Below are 14,120 nucleotides of genomic sequence, written 5' to 3' on the forward strand. Positions count from 1 at the left end.
GAATGCATAAGTGAGCTGGAAGACAGAATGGTGGAAATCATTTGCCATGGAACAGGGCAAAGAAAAAAGAATGAAAAGAAATGAGGTCTAAAAGACCTCTGGGACAACATTAAATGCACCAACATTTGCATTATAGGGGCCCCAGAGGGAGAAGAGAGAGAGAAAGGACCAGAGAAAATATTTGAAGAGATAATAGCTGAAAAATTCCCTAACATGGGAAAGGAAGTAGTCACCCAAGTCCAGGAAGTACAGAGAGTCCCAGGCAGGATAAAGCGAAGGAAGAACACACTGAGACACATAGTAATCAAATTGACAAAAATTAAACACAAAATAAAAATATTAAGAGCAACAAGGGAAAAGCAACAAATAACATACAAGGGAATTTCCATAAGGTTATCAGCTGATTTCTCAGCAGAAACTCTGCAGGCCAGAAGGGAGTGGCAGGATATATTTAAAGTGATGAAAGGGAAAAACCTACAACCAAGATTACTCTACCCGGCAAGGATCTCATTCAGATTCGATGGAGAAATCAAAAGCTTTACAGACAAGCAAAAGCTAAAAGAATTCAGCATCACTGAACCAGCTTTGCAACAAATGGTAAAGAAACTTCTCTAGGCAGAAAAGAAAAGGCCACAACTAGAAATAAGAAAATTACAAATGGAAATGCTCACTGGTAAAGGCAAACATACAATAAAGGTAGGAAATCATCCACACACAAATACGATATCAAAACCAGCAATCATGAGAAGAGGGAAGTACAAATGCAGGATATTGGAAATGTATTTGAAATTAAAAGACCAGTGACTCAAAACAACCTTGTTTATATATAGACTGCTATATCAAAACCTCATGGTAGCCGCAAACCAAAAATCTACAATAGATACATACACACAGAAAGAAAAAGCAATCCAAATACCATTCTAAAGTTAGTCAGCAAATCACAAGAGAAGGGAACAAAAGAGGAATGGAAGAAAAAAGACCTACAAAAACAAATCCAAAACAATTAAAAAAATGGCAATAAGAACATACATATTGATAATTACCTTAAATGTAAATGGATTAAATACCCCAACCAAAAGATGTAGACTGGCTGAATGGATACAAAAACAAGACCCGTATATATGCTGTCTACAAGAGAACCACTTCAGATCTAGAGACACACACAGACTGAAAGTGAGGGGATGGAAAAAGGTATTCCATGCAAATGGAAATCAAAAGAAAGCTGGAGTAGCAATACTCATATCAGGCAAAGTAGACTTTAAAGACTGCCACAGAGACAAAGAAGGATAATACATAATGATCAAGGGATCAATCCAAGAAGAAGATATAACAAGTTTAAATATATATGCACCCAGCGTAGGAGCACCTCAATACATAAGGCAAATACTAGCAGCCATGAAAGGGGAAATCGACAGTAACACAATAACAGTGGGGGACTTTAACACCCCATTTACACCAATGGACAGATCATCCAGACAGAAAATCAACAAGGAAACACAGGCCTTAAATGACCCATTAGACCAGATGGACTTAACTGATATTTATAGAGCATTCCATCTAAAAGCAGAATCCACATTCTTCTCAAGTGCACATGGAACATTCTCCAGGATGGATCACATGCTAGGCCACAAAGTGAGCCTCAGTAAATTTAAGAAAACAAGTCATATCAAGCATTTTTTCTGACCACAACACTATGAGATGAGAAATCAGCTACAAGAAAAAAACTGTCAAAAACACAGACATGTGGAGGCTAAACAATATGCTGCTAAACAGCGAATGGATTGCTGATGAAAACAAAGAGGAAATCAAAATCACCCAGAGAGAAACGAAAATGAAAGCACGATGATCCAAGACCTACGGGACACAGCAGAAACAGGTCTAACAGGGAAGTTTATAGCAAACAATCTTACCTCAGGAAAGAAGAAAAATCTCAAAGAAACAACCTAAACTTACACCTAAAGCAACTAGAGAAACAGGAACAAAACCCCAAGTTAGTAGAAGGAAAGAAATCATAAAGATCAGAGCAGAAATAAATGAAACAGAGATGAAGCAAACAACAGAAAAGATCAACGAAACTAAAAGCTGGTTCTTTGAAAAGACGGCAGCCTCTGTCTTGGGTACTCTTATCTTCTCTTGAGCGTGTACTGTCTCTGCGGCTGAACCACACGAGGACGTCCAGGCAACGAATGAAGGGGCCGATGTGAGGAGGGAATGAGACCTGCCAGCAAGTGCTGCAGTGAGCTGAGAATGGACCCCCCACCCCCTACCCCCCGCTGAGCCTTGAGATGACATTGGGCCCAGCAAGAGCCTGACTCTGAGCCAGAATCACCCAGCCGAGTCACTGCAGGACTCCTGACCCCAGAGACTGTGAGAGTGTAAGTGTCCATAAGTAACAGATAACGAATACAGCATTCTAATTCATTTTAAAGCACCCACGTACACATGCACACGCACTTTGCTGTGCTGGAGAAACAAAATTCAGAGCGCCAATTTACACAACCCTGCAATTCTCAATAAAACCTGGATCCGCAGAAGGTGGAAAGACGTGGCGTAAGGCTGTACTCAGAGGTCACCTGGCATCTTAGATTCTGCCAGAAGAAAGGAGGTAGAATCCATTCAAAACTCAGATCTAAAGCAGGGAGCTATTTTTTCCCCACCACGAGAAACCAAACATAGTTTTCCCTATCACTGTAGGGTGACAACAAACATTGGGGAAGAACCTAGAGAAATCTGGACAGAAATCTTGTTCTGTGATACAGAGTACTTGGATTAGAATAGAAAGTCACGGCAATCTCCAGTTCAATCAAAGTAGAAACGCATTTCCCCAGTAATTAAACACGAGGAACAGGCACTTCACAAAAAGTATTGGAAAAAGCAACCATTTACCGGAAATACGATAAATACTTAGTCTCTTAGAGTCTATAACCAGAGATTGAAAGGTCTCTTCTCCCCAACCTCCCATAGGGATAAGAACCCTGGGACACAAGAGCAGATGCTGGGGGACAGGGAGGGTGCAGGACACCCAGGAGAGGAGCAGGACCCGTTCCTGGCTGAATAAATGGGGAACCCGGACAACTAAGGAGAAAAGAAACCCGTGGATAGGAATTGAGGTGATTCCTCCAGGTAATGCTTTTCACCAGTTACCTTGGTGAGGGATGGAAAGTGTGTTTCAGATTCCTACTAAATACCCTCCAGGCTTTTGCACAGAATCATGCCAACAGTTAAGGTGGGCATAGACTGGACTTTTAATTTCCAGACTTTCGACCCAGTCATTCTCAGGAAATCCTTTTGTTCTGGTGTGAAAGAAAACCCTCAGGCTTTGTTCCAGGTGGAGCTCAGAGGAGTGGGTGAGCTCCCCAGTCAGGGGTCCCTTCCGGGGTCCAGCTGAAGCCCTGAGGGAAGACGGCCTTCACAAGAACTAAATCTGTCAACACGAGGCAGAGTCATCAACAGGTAATTTCATGAAGTGCCAGGAGGTATCATGTATTGTGGAAAACGATAATCAGAGTCTGGTTGAAGCTGGATCAACAGTGCAGGAAGTCAGGAAAAACGCTAAGTGCAGTGCTGTGCTTGGCATTTTGTGGAAACACCAAAAATGTCAACTGGGGAGACTGAGAAAAACACGAGGGAAGCAGATGCCATTGGAAAAGAAGCGCAGAAGAGGCCCAGCACCAGATGAAAGGGCCGTGTGTGCGGCCGGGTGAAATATGAAATGCTGGCAGCTTGTGATGTATGCTGCCTGGAGGAGAATACCCCGTTGTGGGTACAGGAGTCTGTTAGTTGAGGCTGGTTGCAAAACCACTGCACTAAAATGCTTCCCTTTTGCCATTGTTCCCGTTGATCTACTGACAATCTCAAACAAGATGTTTACGAGACGGCGGGCCGGGGACCCAGGGGACAGAGGTGGCGTTCTGCCTTCTGGAGGAGTTGAGGGCTCCGGCATCCTGGGCTGTGCATTTCTTCTCTTTTGCTCATTTCAGGTGAGACCCAGTCGGCTGTCATTCACCCGAAGGGAAGATGGGGTACCAGGCAAGCAGCCTGAGGCACGGGGCGTCTGGGGCCGTGAGGAGGTGCTGAGGAAGGCGGCTGCCCCAGCTTTCCCCTGGTGGCCGTGGTGATAGGAAGCCCACAATCTGGGCCGACTGCACGTGGGGACAGATTGTATTATCTCAATCCGAATTCATTTATTTTTCCCTAGGTTTTGCTTTACCCACTTTGTCCTTCTTTTGAAATACAAGGAGTTGGGCCAGTCTGTGGTCACGGTCTCATGGAGATTAGGTGATGAAAGAAAGGAGGAAAAAAAAAAAAAGATAATGATAAACAAGAAATAAACCAAAAACATGTCCCAATCTGGCTTTCAGACACTCAGAGGAACAGAAATGACGTGTGGACAGAATACTGGGGAGGAAGCATGTTTAGGGGCATTCTTCCCTGCCACCTTCATGACGAAGCAGGGAAGATTTCTTGGCTGTGTCAGACACCACTGGAGGTTTTCTCCCAAGAGCCGATCCCCAAACAGAATCCCTCACATCTCTCCAGTCACACCCCCTGCCCCGTCCCCCGACCTACTCGCCGTGGAGGAGTCTGGCCGCAGACCAGGTGCTGGATGCCGACTGGCAACTCCAGCGCCTGCTCTCCTCACCAGTGGTCATTTCAGGCGTGAGACCCAGTTTTGCCACATAAGACGTGACTGGACCGTTTTCCTCACAACCTAGGGCGGTCCCCCCTTTGCCCGTCAAAGCGCCGTGTGTGGGGAAGATGCTCGTAGCCATCTGGCTGCCAGCCTGGAGGAAGCAGCACACAGACCACAGCTGGGCAGAGCGGAAGGAGAGAGCCGAGAGCAGGGGAGCCAGGGCGCCTGCCTCCTGGCTGGGAGCTGTGCCGCCTCTGACCTTCTCTTCACGTAGTGTTGATGATACATTTCACTACTGGTTAAGGTAGTGGAGCCTGCTTCTCTGTGCCCCGCAGCCAAAGGCACCCTAGCGGGTACCCTGGCTGGAGGAGAAAGGCAAAGAAGAGAAGTGAAGAGAGAAGAGCTGCTTGCAGTGCCTGGAACAAGGGAACGGGCCTCAGGGACCCCCATGATCGGCAGGTATTTTGCCTCTTTGCCCCCCAGCCTCTGCTCGGGGACCCCTGCACCCAAGGCTGCTAGTCTTTATCATGAACTAGAGCAGCCAGCTCGAGCCCTGAGGGCTTCCCACAAGAACTGATGCGTTTCCTTGAGCAGCAACAATGTTACACATGTTAAGACATGCATGTTACATGCAGTATTCGAGACAGATTTTTTTTTTTCACGCTCTACAGGGTGGAGCCACCTCCAGCTACTGCCTTATCTCTGTCGAGATTTTCGTGCTCTTTGATGCAACTCTGAAAGGCATTCCCAGTACAGCAGGGTCCGTCACGACAGCCTCTTTGATAGCAACCTAACTAGTCACCAGAAACCTCGGCTTGCCCCTAGCTCTCCCTAATTTCATCCTTTGGGCTCTGCTGCCTGGCATTCCTTGGACTTGCTTCCGCCACGTTCCATGTGCTCGTCTGTGCTGATGGCTGTCCATCTCCTGATACCACCTTCTGTATCTGGAAACAGACCTCAGATGGCCTCACGGTTTGCCTCCCTCCTTGGGTGACAGATGCAGGCCAGATGGCTGTGATCCTGAGCCTCTGCCGGGTGCTTGATTGACACAGAGACGGGTAATCTAAAGGCCGTTTCCCAATTTGCTGAATCTTCCACTCTCTTTTTTTTTTTTGCGTTACGTGGGCCTCTCACTGTTGTGGCCTCTCCCATTGTGGAGCACAGGCTCCGGACGTGCAGGCTCAGTGGCCATGGCTCACGGGCCCAGCTGCTCCGCGGCATGTGGGATCTTCCCAGACTGGGGCACGAACCCGTGTCCCCTGCATTGGCAGGCGGACTCTCAACCACTGTGCCACCAGGGAAGCCCCGAATCTTCCACTCTTTGAAGACGATGCAGTTCAGAGGTTTGGCAGCTGAGGCTGGGAGAAGGAGGGGTGGGCCAGTGGCAAAGTCGAATGGTTTCTAAGGGAGGGGGATCTGGCCAACTGAAGATGGAAGAGCAACAGTGCGAAAAAGGAGAAATGAAAGATGCTTAAAGGGAAACCGATACGACAGCTGAGGGCGCAGCTTTAAACGTGTCCTCCAGGAGGGCTGGGAAATCAGATGGTCTGGGTGTGCACCAAGGCTGCCCCGCTCACGGCTTAGATCTGGGCAGCTCTCAGCTCCCTCGTTCACAAGATGGGGATCACGACTTGCCTCCCTCATAGGGTTATTGGAAGAATTAAATGAAATCATCGAAGTAAAGCATTCAGAACAGTGCCAGCCAATAAGTGTTACTTTCATCATTATTATTCTTGTATATTAAAATACAAATATTTTTAAGCCACCTAATTTATTTTTAAAATGAAAATTGTACACATTTAAAGTGTACACCATGATGACTTGATATACAAATACATACAGTGAAATGAAATTGTGGTACAAATTATACAATGGAGTATTACTCATCCTTGAAAAAGGAAGATATCCTGCCATTTGCAACAAGATGGATGAACGTGGAGGCCATTATGCCAATTGAAATAAGCCACACAGAAGGCTACAAAATGCAAGATCACACACTCATTATATATGGAGTCTAAAAGAGTCATATCCTACCTAAGTTCTGAGATTGCATGAAGAGGCTTAAATACTATTGATTGACCAGTGGAACATTTCTATCTCTTATTATTAGATTTATAAACTAAAACTACTATTCATATCATATTGGTCAAAATCAGTTTGCTATGGCAGGCAACACCACCCTAGTCCCTTACAGTTTACTTTCTTCCTTTTGCTCTTTGTAAATTTCTGGTGACAGCATCTGCCTGTTACTGTCCACTTCTCTGGTACACATGGATGTGGAATTTAAAATTGTGTCCTTTAAAATGTAACATGTAAATTTCATCAAAAATGCTAGCAAATAAAAACAACATGCAATACTTAATAACCTTTTGTAAGAGTCATTAAATTATAACAATAATACCATCTGTAGTAAAGGCTATCAGATTTGGGAAGAATCATTAAAATTTACAGATTAACCTTAAATTTCTTTAGTTTTCCTATTATGGTGTCTTTTAGTTAACAGGCTCATTATTTTCCAAATGTAAGTTAGTTATTAACCTCAAGGCCAGTCTGAATTTCTATTTTTCTCTCTGCTATTCATCCACTCTCCCTGAGCTGTTAATGGGCATTGAAATGCCTAAAATATGTAAAGGGAAAACAGAAGTAGCAAAAAAAGAGCCCCAGAAGCGAATGAGCAAATAGATCCAGAATAATTGGGAGCTGGATGCAGTATTATATATTATTTTCTATGGGCAATAAGTGGATTTTAGAAATACTTAAAACATATAGAGGCACTATATGTAAAAATGTATAAATTGAAGTCTACATTTATTTGATAGCTACTTCAGTTTTCTTTTTCTATAAAAAGTGAATTTCTGTTTTCCCAACATCTAACCATGAGGTAAATCAGAGGTCAAGGTTCTGGGCTACTGGAGCAAGGAGTCAGGAGTCATGGTCTCTTGCGGGTGGGCAGCCAACAAAGCTACTTCAACAGGACAGCAGTCGGCCTCCTGTCACTTGGGGGACTCAGAACCAATTCAGACAGGTATCAACCAGGGAAAAGCAATTCCCTTCTAACCAAAGAGAACTGCACTTGTACGAGATGAGGCAGAAAATGCATGGTGGGAGACCTTTCCAATTTGTGGTTTGGAAGAGAACAGGACTTCTGTTTCTATTTGTCTGACCTCTGAGACATCTTTGCAGTAACTGAAAAGAGTGTGATGGATAGTGCTGACTCTAGGAGTCTTTGAAAAATGCTTCCCCTCTGGCCAAACATACAAGTAGAATTCATTTTCCATATTCAGAATCTGGATTGTCTGACTTTTATATTTAGATGTGCTCAGCCAACAGTAAGGACCTCACAGCACGGAAGCGATGCTTTCTGAAGCCCACGTTGGAAAGGTAAGGACCCGCTGTGGCAATACATGCGTTTCCAGTGCGTGTGGACCCAGGGCGACGGTTGGAGCTGTGTGCACCCCCGGGGATGCTGTGCTGTGAGTTTGCAGGGGCTCCTGTATGGGCTGAATGGCATCCCGACAAATTCCATGTGCTGAAGTCCCGGCCCTCAGTCCCTGAGAATTCAGAGACAGGGTCTTGAAAGAGATAATGAAGTTAAAATGAGGTCATCTGAGTGGGTTCTAATCCAATATGACTGGTGTCCTTATAAGAGGAGGAAATCTGGACACAGACATGCACAGAGGGAAGAAGTGGAGACACAGGGAGAAGGTGGCCGTCTGTGACCCAAGGAGATCTCAGACTTGTAGCCTCCGGAACTGTGAGAAAATAAGTTTCTGTTGTTTAAGCCACCCAGTCTGTGGTACTTTGTTACGGCAGCCCTGGAGCCTAATACAGTTCTATTCGTAGTAGGAGCTGTCAAACCTCATTAGACAGTCCACGTCTACCCTCGGTGAAGGCTAGTCCCCGGCACCGAGACCAGGAGGAACGCCACCTAAGGAGAGGGGTTTGGTGGCCACCAGTTAGACCAAGGGCCCCCAGAGTGAGGGAGAGGAAAAGGGCAGTGTCTGAGAGGAGGACCTGACTTTTTAATAGAAAATCCTCTTCTGCCTTTTTATCACAAAAGCTTTACATGTTCATTGTAGAAGTAATAGGAAATACAGATGAACAACATGAAGAAACAAAACATAACTCTGATCTTACCTCTTGGAGGTAACTGTTCATTCATTGTTATAAATCTTTCCAGAACTTTTACTATAAATATATGAATTTACACACACATCCACACACAGCCAAGATGGAATAATTCACTTTTTGTGATCCTTTATCTATTTCAATAATTTTAGACTTATAGCATCTTTTCTAACGTCTGCTACTTCATTATATCGACGGTATCCTAGAAATGGCATTGGTGGGTGGGAGGCGTCCAAGCTTAGGCAGATGTAAAGGCCTCTTGATATCTGTTGCCAACTTGCCTTCCAGAAATCATGTGTCCATTTATATCTGGCAAGTCTATTTTGAGTGCTACACAAGCCTTGTAACTGCTAACTCTTGACTCAGCTGTTCATGGGCTTTCAGCCAATTCCTAGGGAGGAGAGTGCGGAGACCAGAGGACACTGAGATCTGTGCCGCCAGTGACTCGGGACACTGGGGGCTTGGTGTAGGGCTGGGAGGGGTGTCCGGTGCTGGGGGGAGCACTTCCCACCTTAGCACAGCGGCAGGAGGAGGGCACCTGACGGGTCAAGTGTGCAGCCCAGATGGCAGCTGCGAGCTCCGCCAGGAGGGCCTGTGCCGGATCAGCCACTGGGCGCTGCTGGGAGAGCCTGACGTTCCCGGGTGTGAAGTGTGAGGAGGGAACTCCGGGGGCATCCCTGAGAGTGGAGGGCGGCCCCACGAGCTCTGAATGGGCTGGGAGGGCCGGGGGCCGAGGGCGCCTGAGGTCACTGTGGGCCCGGGTTGTTACTTTTATCCCGCTGCCTGGGAGCACGCAGGTTCTGCTCGGGAGTGCACACAGCGGGGCTGACGGCCTTTGCGGGCTTTTCCGTGTTAATGGAAGATGCGATTTGACTTTGGTTCTTTGCCCAGGATAAGAGATCCTGGGGGGCGTTCTTAAAAGGAAAGCCAAGCTAATCTTAAATGAAGAACAAAATGTTTTACTTCATAAACCTTGAAATTATATGGCACTCAATAAAACGTGTTGGCAAGTAAGCTTCTGCCACAAAATCTGATAAACAAAATAGGTTAATGCCTCTCAGGAGAAGAACCTGAATTCCACTTATCATTAGATAGAACTTTCAGTGAGAACCTCTCTAACAAAGATGAGCAATGGTCTCTGATTTAGGGGAGAACAGAGCCTAGCAGAAAAGGAACCGCATCCTCACTGGGTCCAGAAAGGCTCCGGCCCCTTCTCCCTGTGTCTCAAGGTTCCTGAGCATCTGGCCATCTTCGGGCCTTTGCAGGTCAGACATGTCCTGTGCATCTGAAGCACAGTCCTGTTGACCTGATACGCACCTCGCCTGAGAAATAACGATATGCTGGAGATATGAGTGAAGAATTAACAACACTGTGTCTGACTTCCCTGAAACATAGACTTAGCTGTCAAAGTTGCTTCCAAAAGTAAACTTCTGTACACTCGCCCAAAGCAGGGAATAAATTTCCAAGAAAACAAACAGTTCTTCCCCTGGGGTTGACTCCTTCCTTCTGCGATTGGCACCGGAGAGAATTAACCACTCATCATCTCGAGCGTACAGTGAAACGGTTACGGAGAAAAGGGACGGGCTTACCATCTGCCACCGGCTTGGGCTGGGAGCTCTTGAGCCGCAGCGAGGGCCGGAAGCGGGTGCGGTCGTTGAAGCTCCAGCTCTTCTGCACTTTGGTGGGGCTGCCCTCGGTGGTGATGTCCGTGCTGGGGGACCGCCTGTCGCCCAGCGAGGCCTGCCTGCTCTTGACGCTCTGGCCCCGCGGGCTCGCCATGCGTACGCGCTCCTTGAAGCTGAGCTTCTGGCTGCGGGCGGAGCACAGGGCAGCGTTAGCACGTTTTGGGCAGTGCCGTCCACCCACGTGGGTAAATGCTCGGATGAAACTGCATACGACCATGTACTTCAATACACAGAATGTTCTTAGCAAGTAGGGGCACAGCGATACAGTTTTCCCTTATTGCACATTTAAGCTTTATTGAACCTCTCTGTTTGCATTCAAATCCGTCTCATTCCACAGTTTTGCACACCCTTCCTGGATTCAACGAAGCCTGAGACCAAGCACAGCGGTTTGTGCACAATGACACTGGAAAGACCAGAGATCTGGTTTGGTGTTCGCCTTAGAAACAGATTTTAGATTTAACCTCAACTTTTGAGACCTAAAAAAAAAGGTTTTGTTTTTTGTGTTTTTCTGCGGGGGGCGGGGAGCATATCTCTTTGTAATTTCTAAAACATTTGTACGGGAAAATGGGGATGACAGTTACACATGCACATGTATCTACAGGCTGCATGCATTTTATACTCCAGGCAAGATTACGATTTCCACATCCATGCAGTCTCAGAGCGGCTGGCGGCACTGCAAACAATATTAAACATACGACACTTAACACCACGTTCATTCTGGTGAGACAAAAACCACACAAGGTAGAACGAACACAGCTTATAATGAACGAGATGACTGACTGATGGAATGAGATGCTGTGTTCACCAGCAGTTTCCTGATATTCGACAGGTTATTGATTTGCTTGGCAGCTCCTGGTAAATTATATTTGTTCACGTTCAGTTCTCAGACACCAGCTAGGCCTGAACTGAGGTCGGTTGATAAAGGAAGTGTTAACAAGGCAGCAAAACACAGCGTGCACCTCCGGGCCCTCCTGAGCACGGGTCGGGCGTGAAGGGCCGGGAAGGGCAGACTGCAATCAGAGACCTGGATTGGAGGCCTCGCCTCTAGCTTGGAGATAAAAATAGCAACATAGCTGAGGGACTTCTGTGGGCATCAGATGAACTGTATGAAGCTTTGTGGACCCAGTTTGTTTGTGTTCTTGTTCTTTTATAAACTACTGTGCTATTCATTAGAAAGTGATGCCATGGGGGGAGGGATAAATTGGGATACTAACATACACACACTACTATATGTGGAGCCCTACGTCAAGGACACCCTACATCAAGGATACAGGACAAAAACGACGGAATTAACCGAGCCCCCATAGCAACTCTTGCCATGGTCTCTCCTAATCTAAACTGGACAGCACCCACCCCACCCCGACTCCATACTAGGCAAAATATTCACCATGTAGTAACCTTGTATCCTCCTGACCAATCACCTAATGCCATCCTGACAGAAGGAATTTTCTTTGTCTTGAGGCTATAAAGGTTGGCTACTAGCCCACAAAGGGGGTCGGCTCTCCCTGGTCTATCAGGGAGTGGGCCCGCGGGATTCGCAGCGCCCCTCACCATCTCTGCTGTTTGTTCTCAATAAACTCACTCTTTTCTAAAATTCTTCAGGTCTGGACATTCTTCTTCCAACCCGCGCTCGGACCACGACATTTTGGTGGCCTGTACGGGGACATCTCCTCCCCCACCTCCTCTCCTCATTCCTTGGGACCTCTGTGAACAGGCAAGCTTCCGTGAAAGCAACAGAGGAACTCTGGCCAGGGCCACACCCTGGTGTGTTCCGAAGGCTCCACGGCTCGCTTTGCCCCAGTAACTGCCGCCCAGAACGGGTTAGGGTCCCTCTGTCTTCCTCCTGACTGCGGACTAGGTCGATTGATATTATGTGGGCACAGGTCAGGCATTTAAAAGCCATTAGGGCGCTTGCCGCTTTAAGACTCCCGTGAAAGGATAAGGGGGTCAGGGAACAGACCAGGCTGTTAGCGCATCTGTCCCCAGCAAGACAACTTCCGTGCACCGTGAGGCACGTATTGGTTCAAACAGAACACTGAGCCCCCTCCCCTTGGCCGCTGCCTTCCCGGCAGGACTACAAGGCCGAGTCCTCAGCCTGTCTTCTCTGTTACGCTTTCACCTTTTTCTCCGTCCAGATTGACTTACAGGAGCCTAAGTGTTGCCTCTGAGCCATCCCGGGAGTGCTTTTCACATTTCAGGGCATCGCCAAGCGGTGAGTCACCCGGTGGGTCCCGGGAATCTCTCTTTTCTTTCTTCCCTGCCCGAGTCGCATGGTGCCTCAGTCGCACGCTCAGGGGTCACCTCTCACGGTCAGATGCGATTGTTGGGACAGTCGGCCCATTCTGTGCCTTAGTCACATGGAGAGATCACCGGGACAAAGGGGACGCCTCTCTGTCAGCTGGTGACTCTCAGTACCCCCTTTCTACGGCGTACAGGCTAAGGATGGGTTCTGCTATGTCTCGGGAGCCTCCCTCAGACTCACCCGTTGGCTGTATCCTCAGAAACGGGAAAATTTTGACCCTGAAAATCTCAAATAGAAGAGGCTCATTTTCTTTTGTAACACGGCTTGGCCCCAGTATAAACTGGGGGACCAAGAACAGTGGCCTCCTAATGGCACACTAAATTATAACACGATCCTCCAACTTGATCTCTTTTGGCGGAAACAAGGAGAGGACTCAGAGGTTCCTTACGTCCAGACCTTTATGGCCCGTAGTCAGCATCCGGAGCCTAGGGACTCATGCCGCATGTGTCTTTCTGTTGCTGCCTTATCCCCCCGGCCCCCCCTGTCTCCCTCTCCAGCAGAACTCTTAGATGACCCTCTACTCGACCTCTCCTGTCCCCCGCCCCATGAACCCCCTGCTTCAGCCCCCGACTCCATCTCAACCCACAGCTCCCCATCAGCCATCCCCTTATCAGGGCGAAAGCCCCTCTCCCCTCCCCACACAAGATCCAGGCCTGCCCAACGCCAGGAAGTAGCAAATGGAGACATGGGCACTATTAGAGTCCATGTTCCCTTTCCCATCTCTGACATTTCCCCAATTCAAAACAAGTTAGGTTCCTTCGGTCAGGATGGCCACAATATTCTTTAGACTCCAGAGAAAACTGGTTAAGATAAAAATTTTCTGAGATTGCAAAAGGGGTTTCTTTTTGCATGTGCAGTTAGAAAAGCTAGTCTGGGGCTTCCCTGGTGGCGCAGTGGTTGAGAGTTCGCCTGCCAATGCAGGGCAGACGGGTTCGTGCCCCGGTCTGGGAAGATCCCACATGCCGCGGAGCGGCTGGACCCGTGAGCCATGGCCGCTGAGGCTGCACGTCCGGAGCCTGTGCTCCGCAATGGGAGAGGCCACAACAGTGAGAGGCCCGCATACCACAAATAGTTTTTTCAGAATCCTGACCCTGAGAGAACAAAAATATGCCTAGGAAAAAGTCTGAAGTTAACTCTTATCATGTCCTTGAGCTATAAACACAGCCCACTTTGCCTGAGACTTCAGCCTTGGGTTAATTAGTAGAACTTCAAGCCAAGGGGGAAAAAAAAAAAGAGGCAAAGAGACATTTTAAATCTCAAGTGGAAACTATGAGATCTCTGACGGCCTGGATATATGTTTATGTCTCAGTATGTGTCTGTGTCTTTGGATAACATTGCTGAGGTTAATTTGTAAATGAGCTCCATTTAATTG

General features: G+C 47.3%; 1 protein-coding gene across 4 annotated transcripts in view; it reads right to left on the reverse strand.

Moving 5' to 3' along the window:
* The window catches only part of KCNQ5 (potassium voltage-gated channel subfamily Q member 5), a 582,471-nt gene that overhangs the window by 51,068 nt on the left and 517,283 nt on the right, over nt 1-14,120 (reverse strand). For all 4 annotated transcript variants that reach the window (XM_067702786.1, XM_067702785.1, XM_067702783.1 and 1 more), the window contains one exon: nt 10,351-10,571. In XM_067702786.1, the coding sequence (XP_067558887.1) occupies nt 10,351-10,571 (221 nt within the window). The remainder of the gene's footprint in view (nt 1-10,350; nt 10,572-14,120) is intronic.

The sequence above is a fragment of the Pseudorca crassidens genome, chromosome 13, assembly GCF_039906515.1.
Source record: "Pseudorca crassidens isolate mPseCra1 chromosome 13, mPseCra1.hap1, whole genome shotgun sequence".
Taxonomy (NCBI): Eukaryota; Metazoa; Chordata; class Mammalia; order Artiodactyla; family Delphinidae; genus Pseudorca; species Pseudorca crassidens.